The sequence below is a fragment of the Hypomesus transpacificus genome, chromosome 18 (assembly GCF_021917145.1).
Source record: "Hypomesus transpacificus isolate Combined female chromosome 18, fHypTra1, whole genome shotgun sequence".
NCBI lineage: Eukaryota > Metazoa > Chordata > Actinopteri > Osmeriformes > Osmeridae > Hypomesus > Hypomesus transpacificus.
In genome coordinates this window covers 7,346,873-7,370,137 of record NC_061077.1, presented here as the reverse complement: position 1 = coordinate 7,370,137, position 23,265 = coordinate 7,346,873, and the positions used below count along the sequence as shown (strand labels likewise).

At 50.8% G+C, this 23,265-nt stretch overlaps 2 protein-coding genes across 4 annotated transcripts in view; one reads left to right on the top strand and one right to left on the bottom strand.

The window, feature by feature from the left end:
- kdm5c (lysine (K)-specific demethylase 5C) overlaps positions 1 to 7,748 on the top strand; it is a 13,280-nt gene extending 5,532 nt beyond the window's left edge. For both annotated transcript variants that reach the window (XM_047040428.1, XM_047040427.1), the window contains 21 exons: positions 65 to 339; positions 650 to 808; positions 961 to 1,080; positions 1,159 to 1,317; positions 1,481 to 1,662; positions 1,802 to 1,964; positions 2,060 to 2,179; positions 2,271 to 2,465; positions 2,644 to 2,825; positions 2,920 to 3,044; positions 3,139 to 3,286; positions 3,408 to 3,498; positions 3,613 to 3,977; positions 4,077 to 4,215; positions 4,382 to 4,561; positions 4,744 to 4,863; positions 4,987 to 5,772; positions 5,924 to 5,966; positions 6,052 to 6,251; positions 6,411 to 6,602; positions 6,686 to 7,748. In XM_047040428.1, the coding sequence (XP_046896384.1) occupies positions 65 to 339; positions 650 to 808; positions 961 to 1,080; positions 1,159 to 1,317; positions 1,481 to 1,662; positions 1,802 to 1,964; positions 2,060 to 2,179; positions 2,271 to 2,465; positions 2,644 to 2,825; positions 2,920 to 3,044; positions 3,139 to 3,286; positions 3,408 to 3,498; positions 3,613 to 3,977; positions 4,077 to 4,215; positions 4,382 to 4,561; positions 4,744 to 4,863; positions 4,987 to 5,772; positions 5,924 to 5,966; positions 6,052 to 6,251; positions 6,411 to 6,602; positions 6,686 to 6,694 (3,953 nt within the window). In that variant the 3' untranslated portion in view covers positions 6,695 to 7,748. The remainder of the gene's footprint in view (positions 1 to 64; positions 340 to 649; positions 809 to 960; positions 1,081 to 1,158; positions 1,318 to 1,480; positions 1,663 to 1,801; positions 1,965 to 2,059; positions 2,180 to 2,270; positions 2,466 to 2,643; positions 2,826 to 2,919; positions 3,045 to 3,138; positions 3,287 to 3,407; positions 3,499 to 3,612; positions 3,978 to 4,076; positions 4,216 to 4,381; positions 4,562 to 4,743; positions 4,864 to 4,986; positions 5,773 to 5,923; positions 5,967 to 6,051; positions 6,252 to 6,410; positions 6,603 to 6,685) is intronic.
- Positions 7,461 to 23,265, bottom strand: LOC124480811 (PDZ domain-containing protein 4-like). 2 transcript variants are annotated; one of them, XM_047040430.1, is made up of 9 exons: positions 22,530 to 23,265; positions 20,090 to 20,519; positions 14,193 to 14,246; positions 13,355 to 13,665; positions 13,033 to 13,120; positions 12,809 to 12,907; positions 12,652 to 12,714; positions 12,405 to 12,506; positions 7,461 to 10,942 (listed from the first exon to the last, which is right to left on the bottom strand). In XM_047040430.1, the coding sequence occupies exons 2-9, from the start codon at positions 20,147 to 20,149 to the stop codon at positions 8,951 to 8,953; spliced, it is 2,769 nt and encodes a 922-aa protein (XP_046896386.1). In that variant the 5' UTR covers positions 20,150 to 20,519; positions 22,530 to 23,265; the 3' UTR covers positions 7,461 to 8,950. The 2 variants fall into 2 exon arrangements, with proteins under 2 accessions (XP_046896386.1, XP_046896387.1); XM_047040431.1 differs by lacking the exons at positions 20,090 to 20,519; positions 22,530 to 23,265 and adding an exon at positions 15,168 to 15,369.

The window sequence follows — 23,265 nt, the reverse complement described above, 5'->3', positions numbered from 1 at the left end:
ACAGTAATGCTACGTAGCCTCTGATCCAGTCGGCATGTTGACGCTCACACTGTTGCTCCCGTAGAAGAGCTGCCTCAGACCGTGACTGTCCGTGACCCCGCCCCCGCCGCCCCCCCCACCGGCCCGGTCAAGGAGGAGCCGGGTGAGGTCCCCGCCAAGGAGGGGGATGCGAGCACGGCGCCTCCTCCTGCTCCTCCCTCTGACGTCACGCTGAAAAGGGAGGTGAAGGAGGAGCCGGAGGAGGAGAGAGGAGACGGGAAGGACGAGGATGGGGAAGGAGAGGGGCCCTGCACCAAGATGACCATGAGGCTCAGACGCAACATTAACAACCCCCAGTTTGTAAGTAGCAGACGCCTCCAGCATCCTTCACTACATCTCCACTGCTCTCTGCAGTCTCATGGTGGGAACTAGAGTACAGCAGAGCGACATTGGATAGAGATTTTTTGTTAGAAAAGCAGGCGCATGTTTGAAAAGTGAGTGAAAGTTGTATTTGTCTAGTATAAAGGGTGATCGTCGCTCTGGTTTAATCAGGGGCTCGGTGTAGTATGAACATTACGTCTCCTTCACCTGATACATGTTGGATAAAGAGCCGGCCTCAGTAAACAAAGACCTCCTAACTTCACACAATCCCCCCTCTGTCCCGTCCCAGGTGGACTCGTTTGTGTGTCGAATGTGTGGCCGTGGTGACGAGGATGAGAAGCTTCTGTTGTGTGACGGTTGTGATGACAACTACCACACCTTCTGCCTGCTGCCGCCCCTCACCGACCCCCCTAAAGGCAACTGGCGCTGTCCCAAGTGTGTGGCTGAGGTGAGGACCACCGTCAAACTCATGCAACCCTTTCCGTGCAATCTGTGTTTGTGGAGACAAGTATTTGTGACAGTTTGTCAGTGTATGACCCTGTGGGCCTGGCTGGTGACTAGCGGACCACAGCCTGTGACATCTGTCTGTTGATTCCCCAGGAGTGTAAGAGGCCTTCGGAAGCCTTTGGGTTTGAGCAGGCCACGCGGGAGTACACTCTGCAGAGCTTTGGGGAGATGGCAGACACCTTTAAAGCAGACTACTTCAACATGCCTGTCCATGTGAGTCCAGCTCTATCCCCTGATGTATAGCATAGTAATACATCTGTGACACAGTCTAATCTAACCGTGTGTGTGTAGATGGTTCCCACAGAGCTGGTGGAGAGGGAGTTCTGGCGTCTGGTCAGCAGTATAGAGGAGGACGTGACAGTGGAGTACGGAGCAGACATTCACTCCAAAGAGTTTGGCAGCGGCTTCCCAATAAACAACGGCTTGAAGGACCTCACCGTGGAGGAGGAGGTACCAGCTGCACCCTATCCCTCCCCCACCATCAATAAGAGACTAGTCCGTCTCCTGGTTCTGGCTAGAATGCACAGTATGTCAGTACTGTCTTACTTACAAATGCAATGTGTTTATTTTTCACCAAACCATCAAACTGTGCCGCCGTGCTGGGTTGGACCAGGAGTACGCCCGCAGCGGCTGGAACCTGAACGTGATGCCGGTGCTGGAGCAGTCGGTGCTGTGCCACATCAACGCTGACATCTCGGGCATGAAGGTGCCCTGGCTGTACGTGGGCATGTGCTTCTCAGCCTTCTGCTGGCACATCGAAGACCACTGGAGCTACTCCATCAACTACCTGCACTGGTGAGACACCCAGGGCTGTTTAACAGGGGTTTATCTGAAGACAGGTTATTGGGTTTTAGACGAGTTGCAGCAGAAGGTGTATCGTTCACCTGACTGCTAGATGTAGTGGGTGCTGGTTAACCTGTGTGTGTGTGTGCAGGGGCGAGCCCAAGACGTGGTACGGGGTTCCCTCGTTTGCGGCCGAGCGGCTGGAGGAGGTGATGAAGAAGCTGACCCCTGAGCTGTTTGAGTTCCAGCCTGACCTCCTCCACCAGCTGGTCACCATCATGAACCCCAACATCCTCATGGGCCACGGGGTCCCGGTCAGTCTCTCTCACACTCACATTCACTAAGCTCCTCCTGGGATTGGACCTTTGGACTGAAGGATGTGTTTGTTTGTTTCTATGCGTATTTGCAGGTTGTGCGTACCAACCAGTGTGCTGGCGAGTTTGTCATCACCTTCCCCAGAGCGTACCACAGCGGCTTCAACCAGGGATACAACTTTGCCGAGGCTGTCAACTTCTGCACCGCAGACTGGGTGAGCTTCTCCTCCTTGGTCTCCATGAACGACTCCCCCCGTGTCCTGATATCTCTGTGCAGTGGGTCATGATCTTCTCCCTGGGTACCAGCTCCCTGCGGGCCGCTCCTGTATCGAGCACTACCGACGCCTCAGGAGGTACTGCGTGTTCTCCCACGAGGAGCTCACCTGCAAGATGGCCGCCTGCCCAGAGAAGCTGGACCTGAACCTGGCGGCAGCCACCCACAAGGAGATGTTCACCATCGTCCAGGAGGAGAGGAAGCTGCGCAAGGGGCTCCTGGAGAAGGTGCCAGACACAAGGGACATGGGGGAATGGCTTCCATGTGGATGTTTGTTTTGATTGGTAGTCTGTGGTCTACGTGAGACATTTCGATCACGCCTGTGGCTGGAGCAGGATGGGGAGCAGCAGCGGGGTTGGGGTTTCCTGGAGGCTGATGTGTGTGTGTGTGTGTGTGTGACGTCAGGGCATCACGGAGGCGGAGCGGGAGGCCTTTGAGCTGCTTCCTGACGATGAGAGGCAGTGTGACAAGTGTAAAACCACGTGCTTCCTGTCTGCACTGGCGTGTCAGAACTGTCCTGAGCGCCTTGTCTGTCTCTACCACACCCTGGACCTGTGTAGCTGCCCCACAAACAAACTCTACCTCAGGTACTCACCCCCTACCAGTGTCTCTCTCTAACTCTCTCCTCCCTCTAATTTGGGCCCACTCCTCACACTCCGGTCTCCTCCCTCTGTCTCCCAGGTACCGGTACACTCTGGACGAGCTGCTGTCCATGCTGCACCGGCTGAAGGTTCGAGCCGAGTCCTTTGACTCGTGGGCCAACCGGGTGAAGGAGGCCCTGGAGCAGGAAGAGGGGAACAAGATCGGTAGGAGACGATGGCCCTGTAGCCACCAATGCCCCACAGCATGGGCCAAGGCAGTAGCATGGTAGATACTGAGGGTTTGTGTGCTGCCGTGCAGGCATCCAGGACCTGGAGGTGCTGAAGCAGGAGGCCGCAGAGAAGAAGTTCCCCGACAACGAGCTACTGCAGAGACTCAACACTGTTCTCACTGACACTCAACACTGCCAAAAGACCAGCACTGACCTCCTCAGCAACCCTCAAACCAGGTTACTCACACACACACACACACTTTCCAAAGTGTCACAGCCACCTTCTGCACACGCAGCAATCGCTGCGCCACCCTCAGACGCACAGGGATTGACGGGCCGTTGTGTGGTTCTGTTTCAGTGAGCAGCGGATGACCCTGGCTGAGCTGAAGGCCCTGGTAGAGAGGATGCAGAACCTGCCCTGTGTGATGAGCCAGCTGGAGGAGGTGCAGGTGAGCAGAGGTCCACCGCCCGGCCTGTTGACCCACCCCACACAGCAGCCGCCACGCATCTCTTCCACTGTTAGGGCCTGATTGTCGGTTCATCGGCCGTCTCCTCCCTGCCAGGCGGTCCTGCGGACGGTGGAGGAGTTCCAGCAGCAGGTTCAGGCCGTGGTCAGTGACAGGGACTGGCGCAGGGACTCCCCTCCCGCGGAGCAGCTGCAGGCCCTGCTGGAGCAGGGGGCTGGCCTGCGGGCCGAGGCCCCGGAGTGCAAGCAGCTGCGCGGCCTGCAGGAGCAGGGCCGCTGGCTGGGCGAGGTGAGGCGCACCCTGGGGGGCGAGGTCACCCTGGCCGTCCTCAGGAACCTGATGGAGACGGGGTGCAACGTGACGCAGAGCGTCTCCGTGGAGACGGCCATGGCCGAGCTGCAGGAGCTGCTGACCATCGCGGAGCGCTGGGAGGAGAAGGCCCAGATCTGCCTGGAGCAACGGTGGGGCTGACACACACACACACTCTGTCATGGTCAGCTTGTCTGCTGTAGACCTCTCACACCCCCACTCTCTCTCTCTGTCTTCTGCTGGGCGTGCAGGCAGAAGCACCCTCTCTCCACCCTGGAGGCCATCGTGAACGAGGCCCAGCTGATCCCAGTCAAGCTGCCCAACATCCTGTCTCTGCAGGGCTGCCTCAGCCGGGCACGCGCCTGGGTCACAGACCTGGAGGAGATCCAGGTACCCCGTCACACCACTCTCCATACCTAACACAACACTGACCAGTTCTTACAGCCCTATTATATCTGCTTGTGAATTGTAAAAGCCCCCTATCAGCTTGTCTCCTGCTGACTCGTGTGTGTGTGTGTGTGTGTGTGTGTGTGTGTGTGTGTGTGTGTGTGTGTAGAACGGGGAACACTACCCGTGTCTGGATGACCTGGAGGGCCTGGTGGCCATCGGCAGGGACCTGCCCGTCTGCATGGAGGAACTGAGGCAGCTGGAGCTGCAGGTGGCCTCCGCACACTCCTGGAGGGACAAGGCCACCAAGACCTTCCTGAAGAAGAGCAGCCAGCACAGCCTGCTGGAGGTCAGGAGGGGCGGGGGGTAGAGGGGAGATCCCAGACACACAACCCACCTGTACTTTCATGATTGCAGAGGCCAAGTCAGATCAGTAGAGTTTCAATAAATGTAGTAGGTTGACCTTTTGTGATGCATCTTGGGTCGTTGTGTGTGTGTGTGTGTGTGTCTAACGCCCCCGCTGCCCTACAGGTGTTGTGTCCCTGTGTGGAGAAGAGGAAGGAGCGGGGGGAGGAGTCTGGGCCCTTGGAGGAGTCAGACGTCAACACCCTGGGCCTGTCTGCTCAGGACCTGAGAGACCCTGGAGCCATAGTGAGTACCCTGCCTCAAGCCCTGCCCCACTCTCCAACCTGTCAAGCCCTCTCTCACCCAGAAAGAAGAGGGGAGTGTCCTTCCTGTGTGTGTAACATGAGTGTTGCCTGTGCCTCTGTGAAGGTGATGGCTTTCAAAGAAGGGGAGCACCAGGAGAAGGCTGGCATGCTGCGGCTCCAGAAGGTGAACCTGGCCAAGGCTGGACCGGAGGAGCTCCCCCACCATGAGGACAAGGAGAACGGCTGCTGGGGCAAGGACGCCATGGAGCTGGACACGCCCCTCTGCCCCGAGAACTCTGTGAAGGAGAACGGGAGCCGCACGGGCCCCGCCCCTCCCCAGACAGTGTGCGTGTGCGGCGGGCGGCCCCGCGCCCCCCAGCTCCGCTGCCACCTGTGCAAAGACTGCTTCCACGGCGGCTGCGTCGCCTTCCCCTCCGTATTGCCCTCGTCGGGGCTGCCCGCCGACCCCCTCTGCTGGTGGGACTGGGACACTCGTTTCTTGTGCCCGCGGTGCCAGCGCTCGCGGCGCCCGCGCCTCGAGACCATCCTGGCTCTGCTGGTGGCCCTGCAGAGGCTCCCTGTGCGCCTGCCCGAGGGCGAGGCCCTGCAGTGTCTGACCGAGAGGGTCATCACCTGGCAGGGCCGGGCCAAGAAGGCCCTGGACACTCCCGAGCTGCAGGGGCTGCTGCAGAGGCTGGAGGAGCGCAGGGAGAGCCGGCAGGGAGAGCCGCAGGAGCAGCAGCAACAACAACAACAGCAGCTGCAGGACAAGGAGGAGGAGAAAGGCAAAGGGAACTCGGTGATTGTGCTTTCAGATTCGGAAGGAGGAGAGGGAGAGGACGGAGTGATTGATCTGACGGAGGAGGGGAACTCTCCCAAGAAAAGTGCCAAGGAGCTGAACGGCAGTCGGGTAAAGGACTTGAATGTTACCACTTGACCTCCCTTGTTAAAAGTCACTCAGGAATTTAGTTGACATGCATCCAGTTTATTCTGCTGTTGGTCGGTGACACCTGTCAGCCTGTTTCTAATGGCCTATAACCTGTGTGTGTGTGTACCTGCAGACTGGCTGTGAAAATGGCATCAGTAAGAAGATGCATGTTACAGGTAAGCTCCCAGCAGGCCTCTCCATCCCTCTGGTCCCCTAGCCAGCCAGTTCCGTGTCTGACCGTCCCCCCTCTCCTCCCCCCAGACGTGGGCTCCCTGCTGGGCCTCCTCCCCTCCCTAAAGGGTCCTGTGGTGGAGCTGTCCCCAAGCACCAAGGCCCAGCTGGAGGAGCTGCAGCTGGAAGGGGACCTCCTGGAGGTCACCCTGGACCAGACCCACACCCTGTACCGCGTCCTGCAGGCCGCATCCACGCCCCCGCGCCCCGCGCTGCGCACACTCATCCAGGTGAGAGACCAGGAGGACACGTCAGCCACCTCCCAGACCAGCCCAGCTGCCACGCCTGGTGTCTGCTGTACACAAGTAGTTGTCTTTGACTCCAGTGAGGTTTCAGTGCAGTGCAGTTCTGTGGTCATGTCCTGAGCCCTCTCTCTCCTCCCCTGCCAGATTGAGCTCCAGGAGCAGAAGGGGGCAGGTCGCGGGGGACGAGCCAAGGACTCCAAGAGGAAGAGGAAGAGCCATCGGGGCGACTCAGGGGGAGAGGGGGGGCCACGTTCCCAGGACGCCTCAGAGTCCAAGAAAACCCGCCCCCTCAGCCACACGCCCTCACCTCACCTACCTGTCCAGACCCCCCCTGAGGTAACTGTCCCTCTCCTGCTCTGTTCATCTCCCCCAATGTCCACCTCACCGCTGCCCTCCTAACCTCTCCCTCTCTCCCTCAGATATTGTGATATGGTTGGGGATGCAGCTCTAGAGGGAAGGAACGGATCAAGTGTTGGAAGAGAGATGGAATGGACAGATCATTATGGGCCAGGAGACGGTGTCAAAATGTTGAAAAGATGCAGGACACCCCCCCCCTCCCCACTCTCCCCTGTTCATCCCTCTCTCACACGTCTCCCATTCAAACACTAACTGACAGATCTGCATCGTCTACACTCCGCCCATCTTCCCCTACCCGATCTCTATCCACTCCTCCCTCTCTCCTCCCCTGTGCTCCAGCCTCTCCAGCCGCCCCCCCCCTCCCAGTGAACGTGTTTGGAGTGTGTGAGCTGGCATTGGCACAGGAGAGAGGCTCTCGGTCTTAATAGGGAAGCTGTCTCCGAGGTCAGTGGTCAGTATGCTAGGTGTTCTCAGCTGTATTACACACAAGTCCTCCTGGCGCCTGTCAACGCAGGACAGTGCTGTTCAGTGGATCTCCCCGTCTTACTGAAGTACACATGAATCCTTGGTTTCCTTTAGTCCGTTCATGGGTCATGAGTTCTACAGCGACTTGGTGGCGGGGCGGTTTTAGATAACAGCACCGTGGTAACACTTGTATTTTTTGTATTGACTCTTGTGTTTGTTAAGGGTATTTGAGGGGACTTGCATTTTGAATGAATTCGTAGAATATTTTGGGAAGTGTGAAAAACAGGCATTCATGTTTTTGGTGCTACTTTCCCAAAATAGACTTCTGGACCTCTTTTTCTCTCCTCCGTCAGGCTCTCATTTTGTGTATTAGTTTTCACCCCCATCTGGACTCTGATCCAGTCTGTCTTTTACAGTCTGATCCTCTTTCTCGCTCTTTCATTTGCTCTCGCGCTTTCACTCTCAGAACTAAATTAAAGTTTCACTGTAACTCACTTTATCACAATTTACTTGTTCTCTGGGTTCAGATTATATTATTATTATTATTGATATTGCAGACACGCAGATGTCGTGAGTTTGTGTATAAACTTTTCATTTCAATGTTGCCTTTTGTTTCTTTTCACTCTTGTTAGAAAATAAAGGTTTAGAGTTGTTTTAGGATTCCTTGACTCCTGTCCTCTTTTGGAAAGTCTTATTCCTATTATGAAAATGTAATGTATTCACACTGAAAGTTTCTTGAATTATATTGAAACCCTGAATTAAACCATTTCATTAGAAAACATTTTATTGTGAAATGTTTATTGAACTCATCACAAACACTACTGAACAAACATCACATCATATTTCTAGTCTTAACAGTTTCCACACCCATAAAAAGTTACATGGTCACGTCCACAATTTCACACAGATTTGACTTGTTTTCTTACGTACAGTATATGAAAAGTTGTTTTTAACATTTATTGAACATGCAAGTAACAGACTATTGAAGAACCCCTTTAAAACCCTTTGATTGTTCCTTGTACCACAGCAAATGACCAGCAGTATTGTAGTATTTTACCCAAGGTGTCCCTAACTGTCCAGTTGGTCCACAGAGTACATCATTGTGTTCTTAACCATCTCTAGATCCTGGTGTTGTCTTTCTGGACCTGAGCAAACATCTCCGGTGATTACAAATCATTCTGACAGCAGGGAGTTTGCCGTACCTTTTCGAAGGACAGTATCGGTCATGGAGGTAATTAGGAAATGCTATTCACTTCTATCTGCAAGGTGCACAATGTTTAGCCTTCCTGAATACACATGTCCTGTTGCAGTCATGTGACCTGTAGCAGTCATGTGACTTGTGCCTAGGGAGTACCTTTGTACTGTGCCGTACCCAGCAGGCATGTGCTTCCCTGTTCCTCCTCCTGTTCCTTCTCCTACTCAGTGTGCCCAGACGGATTATTATATGCCTTTAAATGTCACGTCTATTTTGTTAGCATTTTTCATCAAGTACCTTGAAATAGTTAGCCTTCCCTCCTTGGTACCCAGTGTGCTTCTAACATGGCGGATCACTCACAGTCACCACACACTCTGAAGGCTCTGTGGGCTTGATCTGTTCCTCACCTGCTTTCTCACTCAGGCAGCTTCTACTCATTCTGGTAAACTGTAGTTGTTCTCTCTGTGCCGTACCGTCTTCTCTACCAGGCTGTGATGACTAAGCAGGAGCAGCTGGTGTTGTCTCTCTCACACCACCTCTCCTATCTACAGTGACAGAGCACAGATGGTGCTGCTGTGAGCTTCACAGCCCTTCTCAAGAATCGCTCCCACATATCTACCACTTCCCTCTCCTCCTCCGCGCTCTGTCTGTCCGCGTGTCCTGTCTGTCAGACGGTGGTGACTGACAGCAGGGGGTTGTAGACCTTCTTCCCATCAGGTGACCTGGTGCCGTGAGCCAGGAGCTCCTGGATGGTGATCCAATTGTCGAGGATCCGGCGACTTCGTTTCTTCATGCTCCTCCGGTGGCAGAGCTCCAGGATGGTGGCGGGCTCCTGTGGCTGTGGCGCCCCCTGCTGGCCGCCCCCAACCCCCTGCTCCCTGTCGCGCTCCCTCAGGCAGTCCAGGCGGCTCTGCATCATGAACTCCCTGCGGCGGCGGTGCTCGCGGGCCCGCAGCAGCTGCTGCTTGCGCTCCTCCTTGCTCCAGTAGCGGCCCATCTTCATCTCGCTCACGGCGTCGTCGTCCGTGGTCATGCCGCTGCGCTCCTCTCGGATCTTGATGGCGCGGGCCTTCAGCAGGCGGTCCCTCACGGGACGCTTGGCCACATAGCGCGAGCCGTCGCTGCGCACCTTCACCTTCCACTCCATGCCGGGGGAGGCTGGTGGCAGGGGCGGGGGGACGGGTGCTGGGCCCTGGGGGATGTCCTTGCAGGTGCTGCCCAGGCTCATGGGGCTGGCATCCCCCTCGGTCCCCAGGCTGCCCTCTCTGGCCGTGTCCCTGCTCCCCGGACCCTCTGAGGCAGAGGGGGAGTGCAGCTGCATGCAGCTCTGGTAGCGCTGGGGCAGCCTGGAGCCTGACTGGCGGCGAGACAGATAGGGGCTGTTCTCTGCACTGCGGCCCCCTCCGCCCTCTGGTGTGCCGTTAGCCTTGGGGCTCCTCTTGGCCGCTCCGTCTGAACCCCTCCTGACCCCACCGTCACGGGACAAGGATCTGAACTTGGCCCCAGGGCTGGAGGTCTTGGGCCCCACTCCTCTCCTGTGGCTGGTTGGTGAATATGGCTGGTTCAGGTTAGCCTGTCCCCTCTCGGCCCTCTCTCCCCTCCCCGCCCTCTCTCTGTGGCGGCTGGGGATGCGAGGCTGCAGCTGGGAGTCTGCCCCCTCCAGGCTGTGTCCATGATCGTTGACCAGAGGGGTGCTCCTACAGCTCTCTCCTCCAGTGTTGTATGCGCTGGTGCTGTCCTTGTCGGAGCGCTCTCTCTCAGGGACCTCATTAATGTCCGACAGCTCGTGGTGACAGGACTCCTCAATGAGCAGTGAGGGCCCGGCCCCCCGTGCGGCCCCTGCCCCGGCCTCCTCCTCCTCCAGAGGCCAGGCCTTTAGACAGCGCTCCCGGAGCTGCTGCATCTTCTGGGCCCTCAGGATGTTACGGCATTTGAACTCCAGGTGGCGCAGCTCCTCCTCCAGCAGGGCCATCTCGTGCTGCATCATGCTCTCGTTCCGGTTCACATCCAGAGGCAACGGTCCCTCGCTGCCCACCCCTGGCCCCCCCCCTCCTGGGCCCCCCAGCGGCAGCAGGGCGTTACCGTTCTTCTCATAGTAGCACTTGATCTCCAGCAGCTCCCTGTACCTCTCGTACTCCTCGTCTGTCAGCCCAGGCATCATCATCATCACAGGGTCTACCGTGTAGGCCCTCTCCCCTCTCTCCGCCTGCTCCAGAACCCCTCCTCCCACACAGTCCAGTCCCAGCAGGGAGTCGGCACTGAAGTGGAGGTCGCGAGAGTGCGTCAGGGGTGGGGTGTCCCCGCGGCCAGACAGAAACTTGCGCATGCTGCCGGGCGTGTTGGTGGCGTTGGTGTTGGACGTGCTGGTCTGGTCGTCTCCCAGGAGGTCGTGCTCAGACGACTCCTCGTTGCGTGTGCTCTCGTCGGTCCGGCCCACGCCACTGTCCAGCTCCTGGCTGTTACTCAGCACGGTCTGCAGCAGACCGGGAGAGTCCCTGTTCAGGGGGCGGCCTCGTACCCCCATCACACTGCCCCCCACGCCCCCGGGTCCCGTGCCCAGCATGGAGGGGCTGGTCCTCAGCCTGGGTGGGCTCGGAAGGTGGACAGAATTGTCCAGAGGCTCCAGTTCCAGTTCGTCTGGGTCCAGCTGGTTGTCATTCTAAGATGATTGGTTTATGGAGTTGATTGTAGATCATATTCATTGTAGAGTGTTGAGGAAAAGGGAGAAAAAGACATTGAGATAAATGTATTAGGATTGTTTATGATCATTTTCACTACCCATGTGTAATGTTTCTCCATCTCCATCACTAGGTGGAGCCAGAGTAATGTGAAACCTAAACCTCACTTCAAGATTTGGCGGTGTCGGCTGTTTTCTCTGAATGGGTTGACTGGGTAAGAGTGAATTTATCGTCAATGAAATACATATGATATACAAAATCAACAAGAAGCAACTGAACTATTTCCTTTGAAATTGATATCTGTAGGAGAACACAATGGCCCAACAACCTTCAATATAATGTTGTTGTTGTATGTAATGTGTGATGTTTTTAATGTTTTCTTTTCTGCATTACCATTGTGATTGGCCTCCACAGAGATGCTGATCAAATGTATATGCAAATAATCTAGTTTAATTTGGCAAACAATTCACTGCTTTAATCAAAGTTGATCACCCCTAATTGATTTGATTCTAATTGGAATTGTTTTCAAGCTGCGAGACAATAGCATTGATTGTCTTCATCTTCATTTGTAGTCTAGCAGGCCCTTTGCTCCATCTCTCTCTTGCTCCCCAGACAGTGAACTAAGCCCCTAATCTCTGCTCATATATTTATCCTGATCATTCTCACTCCGCCTCCCTACCTCAGTGTGTTAGGTGTGAGACTAGGTTGATTCAGTAGATCTTGTAATTATATCTTAATGTTAACATACTACACATCACAATGCTCCCAAGATACAAAAACTCTGAACATCTCTGCAGTAAAGTGTGTGTGCACGTGGCTGTGTGCGTGACTGTCTGGATTGGGGAGAAGACTACATTTTAATGGCCCTCTTAAACCTGCCCTCGAGCTTTTTCTTGTCTGCCCATGTGAACGGAATTCCGATTTTCTCTGTGTACAATACCCATGCACGCATTCTGATGTGTGTGTGCTCAGTATTAACATGGTAAACAAGGCCGCCCCATCTGGTTGTGTGTGTGTAATGTCTGAGCTCAGTGACTAGCTGTTTGGGAGTGAGTATTATGGGATGTCCTTAGAGTGGGACTGTGTTCTCAAATGTGTTGAGCAGGGTGACCTTGAGGGAAACAAAGCAACATGTTCTTAGCACAGTGAAAACGATCAGTTTTCTCCTTAATGCTCGTTATCTTTCCTTCCCACTCCCTGTCTATCAGTTCTTTCACCTCACTCCTTGTCTTTACTCCTTTCACCTTTCTCGTATCATTTCAAGTGCACTTGGAGGGAAGGGATGCACAGATAGACATTTGTGTAAATAAAGATGGTGGTGCAGTGTAGCTGAGCATCAGTATACTGAAGATAATCTGTGGTCTGCTACTGCGATGCATCCCTTCTCATGTCATGGTAGCAGCCCCTTTCCCAGGAACATGACAGGAGTGAAAAGTGCCTCACCTCAATCTCAGGCCGGGCCAGCAGCAGGGAGATGTTGGTGCTGTCCTCCCGGGTCAGAATGGCCACAGCCTCTTCCCTGTTCTGGATGTCCACCCCGTTGATCTGAGACAAAGACCACAATATGAAACAGAGCTATGACACCTGGTCATTATTAAGACCAGTTGTCTGTTGAATGGCAGCATTTTTACTGGGTGTAAATGTCACAGTGAACAGTGGTGAGTCACTAGTTCAGTACAAAGGGGTGTACCTGCAGGATTCTGTCTCCCTCACGAATGCGGCCATCTATTGCAGCTATACTGTTTGGGTTGACCTAGACAAAGGGTGATAGTGTGAATGCTGGGTGATAAGCATCTTGAATATCGTAGAGATGACATGTGTCTCTTTGACCTTGAAGGCTTCCTCACCTCTCCTACATATATGCCCAGATCCTCCTCCTCATCTGTCCTATAGCACACTGTCAGCCCCAGCTTGTCCTGCTGGCGAGACTTGTACAACTCCACCTCCTAGTTCAAACACACCATGACACACAAAGGGTCTGAGTTCAGAACACGCAGAGGTACTGAAGCACAAGATAAACAGGCTGATAATGGTCTAAGTTGGACAGTCTGAAGAGAAAATGAAGCAATACCTCATACTCCAGATCATCCTGTCTGTCCACCTCATGATGAGTGATGTCAAAGTAGTCGTTGGGATCATAATATTCAGGCTCTATGAGCCTGTGAGGGGATCATGAGAGAGGGGGTTTCAGTAATGGAGACCAACAGGCTGCCCTTTTCTCATGCTCCATGAATGGATGGGATGAGACTCCTCACATCCACTAATGTCAGAGATTTGACACTTGCATTAGGCTCTCTCTTTCTCTATCTTTCTGTCTCTCTGTATCTCTCTGTCTCTCTGCCTCACACACACACATTCAATCATGCACATTCACACACACACAGTGTACTCACAGCTCGTTGAGCAGGTAGGGCTCCAGCAAGGGTGGAAGAGGAGGGGAGGGGGGTGGGTGGGGAGGAGGTGGGGCCCCACAGGGGTGGTGGCTGCTCTTGCCCAGGGTCAGCATGTGCTGGAAGCTGATGTCAGTCTGGGTGCAGCTGTCCACACAGTCAGCCATGGCCACAGTCAGGGCCCCTGGCCCCCCTTGGCCTGCGGCCAGCCCAGCCCTCCGCCTGGCACCCCGCCTCAGCATGTGGGACAGCAGGGGGTCCCGCACGTCCAGGCTGGGCTCCCCAGACAGACGAGTTAGCTCCTTCCCATTCACCTGGATCACACAGATAACACCGATCAGAGAGGAGGGGAGGGGAGAGATTGGTGGAGAGGGAGAGATAGAGTACAGAAAGCAAGGCACCACATTGAAAAGTAGAGAGGCAGACAGTAATGAGACAGGACAGGTCTTGAACTGGTGCAAGGACAGCCTATAATTTGCAGAGGGTTAGGTGAGCAGATGAATCGACCCTCATCAGCTGTACTTTCAGACAGGCAAGGTTAGTTCACGGTGTGTCAAGCTGACCCACATAAACACAAACATCACTCACACAACATAAAGAGAGAAAAGCTGTTACTATAGTAGTATACACATACAGACCAAAAACAGAGATCTACTGTAGAGTGGTTAGTGTATCAGGCAAAAAGGAAAAAAGAATGTGTTCAGTTCAGAACACCCGGAACACATAATACTACATACAGTAGTATCTAAGTAGCTTTAAATAGCTACACATGTATCACCTAGGAGTGGTTCATACATGACATCACACAAAGCAGGGGGATAGTAAATATGTATACTGTAACCTTCAATCGACCGTCTGCATCAAAAGAACACAGCATGCTACTGATCTGACTCTTCTGTGGAGAGAGGAGGAGAGAGAAGAAAAGAGGGAGGAGAAATTAAGAGTTGAAATGATGAATACATGTAATAATGTATGATAAACCATGGAGGAGACCAGGTTATGATCAGTTAATGACTGTTGAGAATCCCTGGCATACTGCAGTAGTCTGGCCTCTCACAGTGTAGATCCACACAGCTTACACACACTGAATAACCAGATACCTGCCAGTCCTGCCACAGCATAAAAGACAGTCTCTGTTACACAGGTGGCCATTTTCATTCCTCATGATATGAGTCTCTCCCTCCCTCTCTCTATCTTTGTGCCTATATCTCCTCAACGCCCCCTGCCAGTTCACACAGGGAGAGCCAGAGAGAGTGATTCATAATTAGGGATTAGTGAGTGTAAATCTGCTGAAGAAGTCACATTTAAACAGCAGGGATGTTGCTCTGGGGTGACTGAGCTGTGTTCAGAGGACAGCATGTACAGTAGTGATCCTGGTCAAAGGGAACCAGACTTCTCACCTTAATCTGTTCAAATGGTAATGATATTAGCAGAATCTAAGACTATTCTAGAGTCTTATCAGAATGACAGTGTGTTATGCTTGTACATGTGTGTTTGTGTGTGGAAATATTTGCCCTTCCATTTGTTTTATGGAGAGCTGTACACAGCCTTGAGAAACAGCCACATAGCCAGACAGCCATTGTGTTAGTACACAGTGCATACACTGACCTTGGCTGTCTGAGGGGGTCCACATCTTCACTACCCTCCCTCTCTCCCTCTGTCTCCCTTGTACCGCCCCCTCTCTTGCCTCCCCCAACCCCCATTTCTTTCTCGTTTCTTGTCCCCTTCATATAATTGCATGTCAAATTGATGTTCCCCTGTGCAGCCAACCACAAAAACTTTCTTGCCACATTCGCCTTCCATTTGGTGTTCTTACCCCTGTTCTTTCCTCCCCCTGTCCCTCCTTCCATTCCTCTCTCCCGTTTCGCCTAGAATTCCTCGTTCACACCCCTCACTACCAATTGTCTCCCCTCTGCTCTCGCCTTTGCTGTTCTCGGTATCTCTGTCTGTGCATTCTGTCTGTTTTACATCGTGTGTCCTGACTCTGTCTCGTTCCTTTCAGTGCTGCCTCAGCACTTTTCTTTCCCTAGCCCCTCCCTGGAGATGGCATGAGCACAATACTCTATTCCAGGCCCTCTCCTCTTCGTCCCGCTCTCCTCTCTCCTCTCCTTCCCCCTCTCCTTGCCTGTTTGTCCTTCCCCATGCTAATGGCCTTCCATAAATCTATTGCTGTCCTCCTGTCTTAATGGCTTCTCTCACTTGAAGACAAATAAGTAGAACGCTTCTTCACTTCTCATTCACAGTGAAAAGGAATTTCCACGAAGCAATGCGGTGATTTTAATTTCAAGGTATAATGAAATTGTATCGGTCAAATAGCTTGTCATTCTTTAGGAGGAGACATTGGCTTTCCATTTTCATAAGCTTACTCATATTCACAGTCTACGTCTATCTTTTCCTCTCTCCACCTCTCGGTGGTCTCCCTCAGAATGGGTGTTTCCCATTGTTCCTCCAGCTTGTTTCCACAGGAAAACCACAAGTTGTTTTTCCAACACTGTCCTGAGTAGCGGTGAGAGGCGGGGCCTATTAGCAGATTGCCCTTAGGACATGACTGACAGGTCTGAGAGCACTAGGACTGAGGGGGGTCTCATTCATTATCTATGAGAGCTACTGAGATTGCTCTGAGGATGACTTCATACAAGATAATGGTTGTGGTGCATTAGCGGGACAATGTTGACATGTGGAATGCATTGTACACCTCACTTGCCTGGTAGCACACACAGAGGTTAGGAGGTCAACACCTCCAGTCTGATCTCTGAATTCTTCCGCTAATGCCACTCTACAGTCATGCCCAATCCTTCAGGAAGGGTGTGTACTATACGGGACTGAATTGATATTAGCTCTGATGTATATTCCTGTCATGGCGTTGCCTACCTTATTCTGAGTTACACGGCGGGGGGTGGAGGTGGAGGCAGTGGAGATAGTGGGAGGGGGAAGATGAAAGAGAAGCATAGTTCAAAGGCATGAGCGAGAACAATTCTGGGTAGATGCCGATGGAGAGAACAGGGGGAAGGGGAGGAAGGATGAAGGGAGGTGAGGAAAGAGTCATGAAATAGTGGGACAAAGAGAGATATGGAGCTTTTGAGGAATGTTAGTGTGTGGTAAATATTGAGTGAGAGAGACTTACAGTTCTACACTTTTTTTGGCAAATTGCAGCAACACGCAGAGGAAGCCCAATGGGTGGGTCCTAGTGGCTGAGGGATACATGAGAGGATTATCTAAGCTCCTAATGTGCAGACTCAGGTCTACAGTACACCAGACACCAAAACACACATACACGCATATGTAGTTCACAGAGGGGTTCACACAGAATCCCAAATTCAGCATTACATTGTAGCATAATGCTTAACAATGGCATATTGTGAACGTCCAGAGTTTTTTATTTTATTGCAGCAGCTCCACAGTGCCCCAGGCCTGCCCCCCACATATTGAATTATCCTTGTTCAGTAATTGATTTTTCTCATCTCCCATGCTTTGAAGGGTACAGCTTGCACCTCTTCAGAAAATCAATTAATCCAGAGACACAGGTCGTCTCCACCACTGCTAACCCCAGTTGTTTGATATCACTGGGGGACATTTATGTAGGCCACTGGATATCAGTAATTGACAAATTCGAGCTACTATTGATTTAAGGACTAGTCACACATTTAGACAAACTGGGAAAAATGAACGGACAGGGAAGGGATAACCTATCAAAACAAAGGAAGTAGAGGATGGTTGGTTTGGCATCAAGTCCAACCAGGGTACGTCATTCTTCTGTCAATGTACAGTAAATTAATACTTCACCATCTATCTTCAGAATGTACTATTTAATGGTGTCTATCTGTCTGTAATTCTGTCTTCCTAGCCCCCCCTCTCATTCTAGATCTCTCTCCATCTCTCTCTCGCTCTCTCTCTGTCTCCTGTTCAATGCAGAAATGGGAGAGATGTGCAGCCCACAAAAACTCTCTCCTTCTGCCCTTCACCCGATCACAAGCATGACAAGCCTGAAGGTGAAAGAACTGGAGCACATCTGTCCACATATACACACACATGCACAAACAAACTCACCCACTAACACTTACACAGCAAACACACACTCTCAGGCACACTTCATCAAATACAGTTCATAAACAGGATGACAAGCAGATAGAAAATGATGATGCTTTCAGTCCAGCAATGTTAGACTCCATATTAGTAGGTATGTCTACTGCATTTAATTATCCAGGCAAAAGGCCCAGGAGGTGAGGCAAGAGTGATTAAGATATCGATGGTATCGACATCATGCACATATTATTTATCAAATCATTTATCAATTCATTTTACTTATCAATACATTGATATGGCTGCATATTGAGATCCAGCCGAGTGAGTGTATTTGAGTAGATCCATTGTTTTGGTGGGTGTGTTCCAGTCTGTGTGTGTTGATCTAATACATGTTTGTGTCAGCATGTTATTGATATGTATGGGTGCTCGCTGCTTTCACTCTATGCATGTCAGTGTCTTTCTGTCAGTGGCGAGAAAAAACACATTAGGCTTGTTTAATGACTTTGGTTGCCGTGGCAACTACCTCCCATCGAAACCCATTCTACAGAGAGTAGAGGGGAAAGAGTGTGAGGGCCTTAGGGGTGGTGAGGGAGACTGGGGTGTGGGGGGTGCAACACAAAATGGTTACTGGGGAACATCGATCTTCTGGTTAGTTTGTTAGTCATGCACTGCACCCATGTGATGTACTCTAACCAAGGCCTCTAAAAAATATAGGCTGGCTGGTATCCAGTACCATGTATCTCTTTAGTCTAGGGAAAGAGGAGGCAGAAGTGATGGCATTTATTATTATGGGCGTGTTCCCTTGTGAACATGTGCAGCAGTCTGTAATTATTACATCCTCTGGCAAACGAAAGTGCAATAGATTACAAAATCTGCTCCTACAGAGTCTAGATAGACCCAGTCCGTTTTAATGTAACTGTGAGAGAATATAACACTCAGTGGACTGAGTCTAATTTGTTTGTGTAATTGGGCATGTTTGTAAAATATGCGAAACAAAGCAGCAAACCTCAAAAGAGGCATGCAGTGTTGCACAAACCCGTGAAATGTGGAGGAAATGTAATGAAGTGTTTTTGATGAAGAGAATCTCTCTGTACTGTGTTTTTGGCATGGTGTTTGAGCCAATCAACCATCTGTTTTGTTTCTAAATTACTGTCAGAGTAACAGACTCCATGGTAATTACATTTCAGTTCAATTAGTTAGCCTTTTTGACTTTTTTTGCTTAAAATTGACAAAGGCTCCTTTTTGCAGTTGTTTTACTCTTGACAAACACTTCAGAGTAGAAAGAAATGCACTTTATGTTCATGTTGAGGATTGGATCCAGAGTTCTAGATCTGATAATACACAAGCACACACACCCCTTTCCCACCTTAAAGGAACCTTATTCGCTTTGATTGAATCTCATTCACCCTAAAATAAAACAATCACAGACATGTAGACACAACTGTCTTCCGTGCTCTGCTCCCAACCACACCCATGTCTGGAAACCACAGTCAGTCTGGGGATGCGGTTGTCTGGAGGAGCAGGGTGCATTGTGGGTTGCTGGAGCTTGTTCCCATATGCAGACACACCCTTCTACACTGCTGACTTCACAGAAGTTTAAGCACCTGATCGGTGGCATGATTTCATTTATATTTGGAGTTGTGTGACCTGCATATGGTCCGTGCCTTTATATCTGACTCCTGTTAAATAGGGGTCGCTGAATGCTGAAAACACTGCCAGGCTTTTCAAACTACGACATGCTCTCTCTCTCTCTCTCTCTCTCTCTCTCTCTTCATCAGAACATCAGAAAAATAGCCCTCTCCATCCTTCTTTCCCCCAGTTTTTTCTTCAATCTGTCCTTCCCCTCAGCCTCATTACTTTACCTCTGGCTGTGCTCATCCTCCTTCACTCCTTTCCTCTGGCTTGGCGTGGCCTAAGGCACCAGATGCAGCTCTGCTAACTGGCACACTCAGAATCCCAAAGCTGGGCTCCACCAGAACAATCATCTGAGCCTTCTGACTGTAGCCAATGATTGGTGTTTTCACCAATCTTTTTTTTTTTTTTTTTTACATATGCAACACCAGACAGAATTGTTCTGCTAGTTGTGCTTAAACAGGAACTGTACAGTCTGGTTTCACTTGGCAGACACAGCTGAGGTTGTAACCGTGGCAACCTTAGAGAGCACCCCCTCCTATAACTCTTTAGCCAGCCTGTAACCATCCCCCTGCTTCCTTGCTTCTCTCTCTGGGCCTCGCTCAGTCCCAGAGGATACATGTTCCAATCTCTTCCAATCTCCCTCTCATGCTCACTTTAGCCCTTCACACAGGCTTTGATGAAAGTATTCAAATATTAATCAGTATAATGTCAGGATTATTTTAAGGATGCATTGGAGGTTGCGATGTATTTCATGATCTTATCTATGTTTTTGTTATCACACATTTCCTATCTAGGGTCTACTAATTCTACAATCATCATTTCAATGACATTGTGAACAATGATTTATTCAGCCAAATTGAGTAATAAGTTGTTCAGTAATAAAATGTTGATATTATTGTTCAGACATGTTCATCAATCCTTAGGAATGATTATGGTGATTAATATGTATGGTGGGATGGGATCTCCAAACCAGTGAGCATGCTGATGCTGGTGAGCTGATTGTGATGAATAACTAGTGCAAAGAGAGAAAAAGAACCAGGTGTTGGTAAAAGAACCAAGGGAGGAAACAGGCCCACTCACCTGGAACATGACCCGGTACTGCTCCTCCGGCTTCTGGACCACACACATGTTGCATCCCATGGTGACCTGGATCTGGCTCACCCAGATGATCAACACCGATGCCCAAATCAACACGTTTGTCCCACCCAGACCAACAGAGTTGGGGTGTCGCTTTGTGTGGAGACACTTGTCACCTGGACTCTCTCCTCTCAGGTATGGACAGTAGAGTTTCCCAGTTGATTCTTCTATCTTTTTCAGTCCGATTTCACATTTTACAATCGAGAGGAGATCCTGTACAAAGTGTTCTCAGAGGCAGTAGCGAAACAAATACAGCAGTCCATCCATCAGTCTCTGTCTCCATTGCAGAGTGACAAAGTGCTGATAAGTTCATGTGGACAGAGGAGCTTCAGTCTCAAATCACATTGTCGGCAACTGCTTTGCTTTTGCACTGCTGAGTCACAGGTAAAAAAAAGGAGGTTTGTAGGAATCGGTGGAAACAGAGAATGAGGTTGAGTACAAACAGCAGTTTTTTCCTTTGATGATTTGTATGTACATTAGACTGAATGCAATGTAACAATTTTAGATGACTTGTCAGTGATGGCTGCTTGACCTCCCCTGCAGCTACATGACGGGCATGGCTATGTCGTGTTCTTATTTGGTATACAGCACAGAGCCTGACTATGTTCTGAGAGAGGGGAGCTTTTCCCAGTAGAACTTCCACTGAACTCGCCCACGCTCACCCCCAGGTTTCGTCCTCCGAGCTCTAATCCATTCAACAGCGCTCTGTACGAAACACTTTCAAAGTTTCAGATACCAACCGCGCTGGTATCAAAGAGCCTCTCCGGGTTTCTTTTTTCTTCCCGACTCCCACACTGAGTTTCCCAGCTCCTTGGCTCTGCTCTCTAGGTTCACAGGGGAACGGCTGGGACCGGCTCCTGAGATAACCTCTCTCTGCTCAGGCTCTGACAGGGCTCTGTCAGCTCTCCCACCAGGACTGTTACCTGCTCAGCACTTTCCTCCCCCTGGTGTTGGGGCGGTCACTGACATCTCCTTATTTAGGTCCATCGAAACCCTCCAGAAGGAGAGGTGGGGTGTGTGGGCTTGGCTAGGCTAGGCTAGGCTGAGAAAGAGTAGGGGGCCTGCCCACTGAAGCATTCACTCCCTGGATCTGAGCCCAGGCTGTGGTGCCTAGATAAGCCTTATTCGCAAGATAGACAAAACCTAATAACACGCACACATGCACACGCAACAAAGCACAACAGCTATGGCTGTTCTCTCAACAACTCTGTCTGACGTTCTGTAGCTGTCAGCCCCAACTGTCACTGACAACCACTTAAAACATGAAACTGTTTCCACACTAAATGGCTGCATTCAAAATGCATGTGTGTTTCATGTGAACAACATGGTGTTTATCAGAAGCACAGCTGTCTGTGAAAGACTAACTGAGATAGGCTGAGAGATTCAGTTGGATATAATAAGATCTATTCGTTCATTGATTATGGAAGCCACTGAATTTTTATTTAACCAAACACTTCAGGGCTATTGCTTAAGGGTGTTAGTGAACAGAAGATTATAATCAAATTACGGACCTCTTAAGCAGAGATCAGACAGCCCTCCAAACTGGTCATGTGTAAAAATCAATATAAAGTCTATGAATTGGACGTTGTGTTTGCTGTGCTATTGGAAAAATCAAGATGGTTTACCGCCAAAGGTAAACCATTAAATAAACCATGTGCTTGTTCATCCCAGTGTCTCCTTTGCGATTGTGGGTCCTGTCCTCTCTAACACTAAAACATGTTTTTTCCTCAACAGCTGTCTCTCATACAATTGTCTTATTTTAATCAATCCTCACCTGGTCTAGAAGGCAAAAAGGCTATCTCTTTTCCCTTCAGTCTGTGCTTTCTTCCATCCTTAGTGCTAATTCATGCATGGAAAAGACATGTAACCTTTCCTTGTGTCTATCTCACACCACTTCTGCCCTCCTCTCCCTCTCATCACCTTTACTGAGGTTGTAACTCTTATCTCTGGTCCCCCAGATAGACCCTGCAGTCTGGACATCACTAAGCAGTGAGAGCCAAGTACATGACTGTATCCCTGCTCTTAGCAACAAGGTGTTAGTGTAATCCTCATTCAAAGCTTTTCTACACCTGCATGCTCCCCAGATAGATTGTGTAACATCCCACACTGTAGCCCCCCACGGGCTCCAGCACACTATGTACCACCAGCTCTCTCCCAGAAACCAGAAACACAAATCCCACTCCTAGTAAGAACCACTCCCCGCTTGTTTCCCAGACAGCATTGCAGCCTGTAGACTAGATAGCACACATTAGTCTGTCTAGCTCCAGAACTGTGTCAGACAGCCACAGCAGGTGCTACAAATCAAGCAGGCGTGTCAAATGTCCCAAGGCTTCTCTACTCTCTCCATCACCATGTGAAAATTGGATGTGAACACTACACCTACCTGCTTTCTAGAGTCAGATATCTGCTGTCACACATTGCCTGCTATGTCACTGGCCTGGGGTCAGGACCTGGAACAGGGGAAATAAACTAAAGCAGGAGAGAGCACATGGAAAATGTGGGGATGATCAATTATATGGGAAAAAGTATTGTCCTCTTTCAGACAGGAGCAATATGTGAGCGATGAAGGACTTCTGTCACATTGTGTCCTGTGCTGGGCTTGAAAAAAGTTCTTCCTTCTTCCTCTTGCAGAGGAAGACCCCCAAAGCATTGACTCTGTAGTAATCCACCGTCTGTCTGCTGAACATTCAGTAAGAATCCAATGTTTGTCTTGATGAACAACAGTGCTGGGATTATTCCAGGTGGTTGCTATGTTGAGGAGAGAGCAGAGCATCTGTTAGGTTGATCATAAATCACCATCAGCCAGACTCTGAAGATGAGAGAAATAACTGGCGACTGATTGGAGGAGACTTCTTGGCTTCTCCCCTCAGGCGCGACGGTAAATGCACTCCCCCACTGCAGCGGGGAACACAAAGGCGGTTCTGCCCAGCGGTAAGGAGCCTGCTGATCTGCACGTCGCACCATGAAGCATGACTGCTGCTGAAGCTGAATTCTTCTGGATGCAACACTGTCCTCTCCTTCTATCCCTCTCCCTCTCTCTCTCTCTCTCACTCTCTCTCTGTCTATCTCTATTCCACCCTCCCTCTTAGTTTCTCTTCCTCTCTCTCTCTTTACAGAAT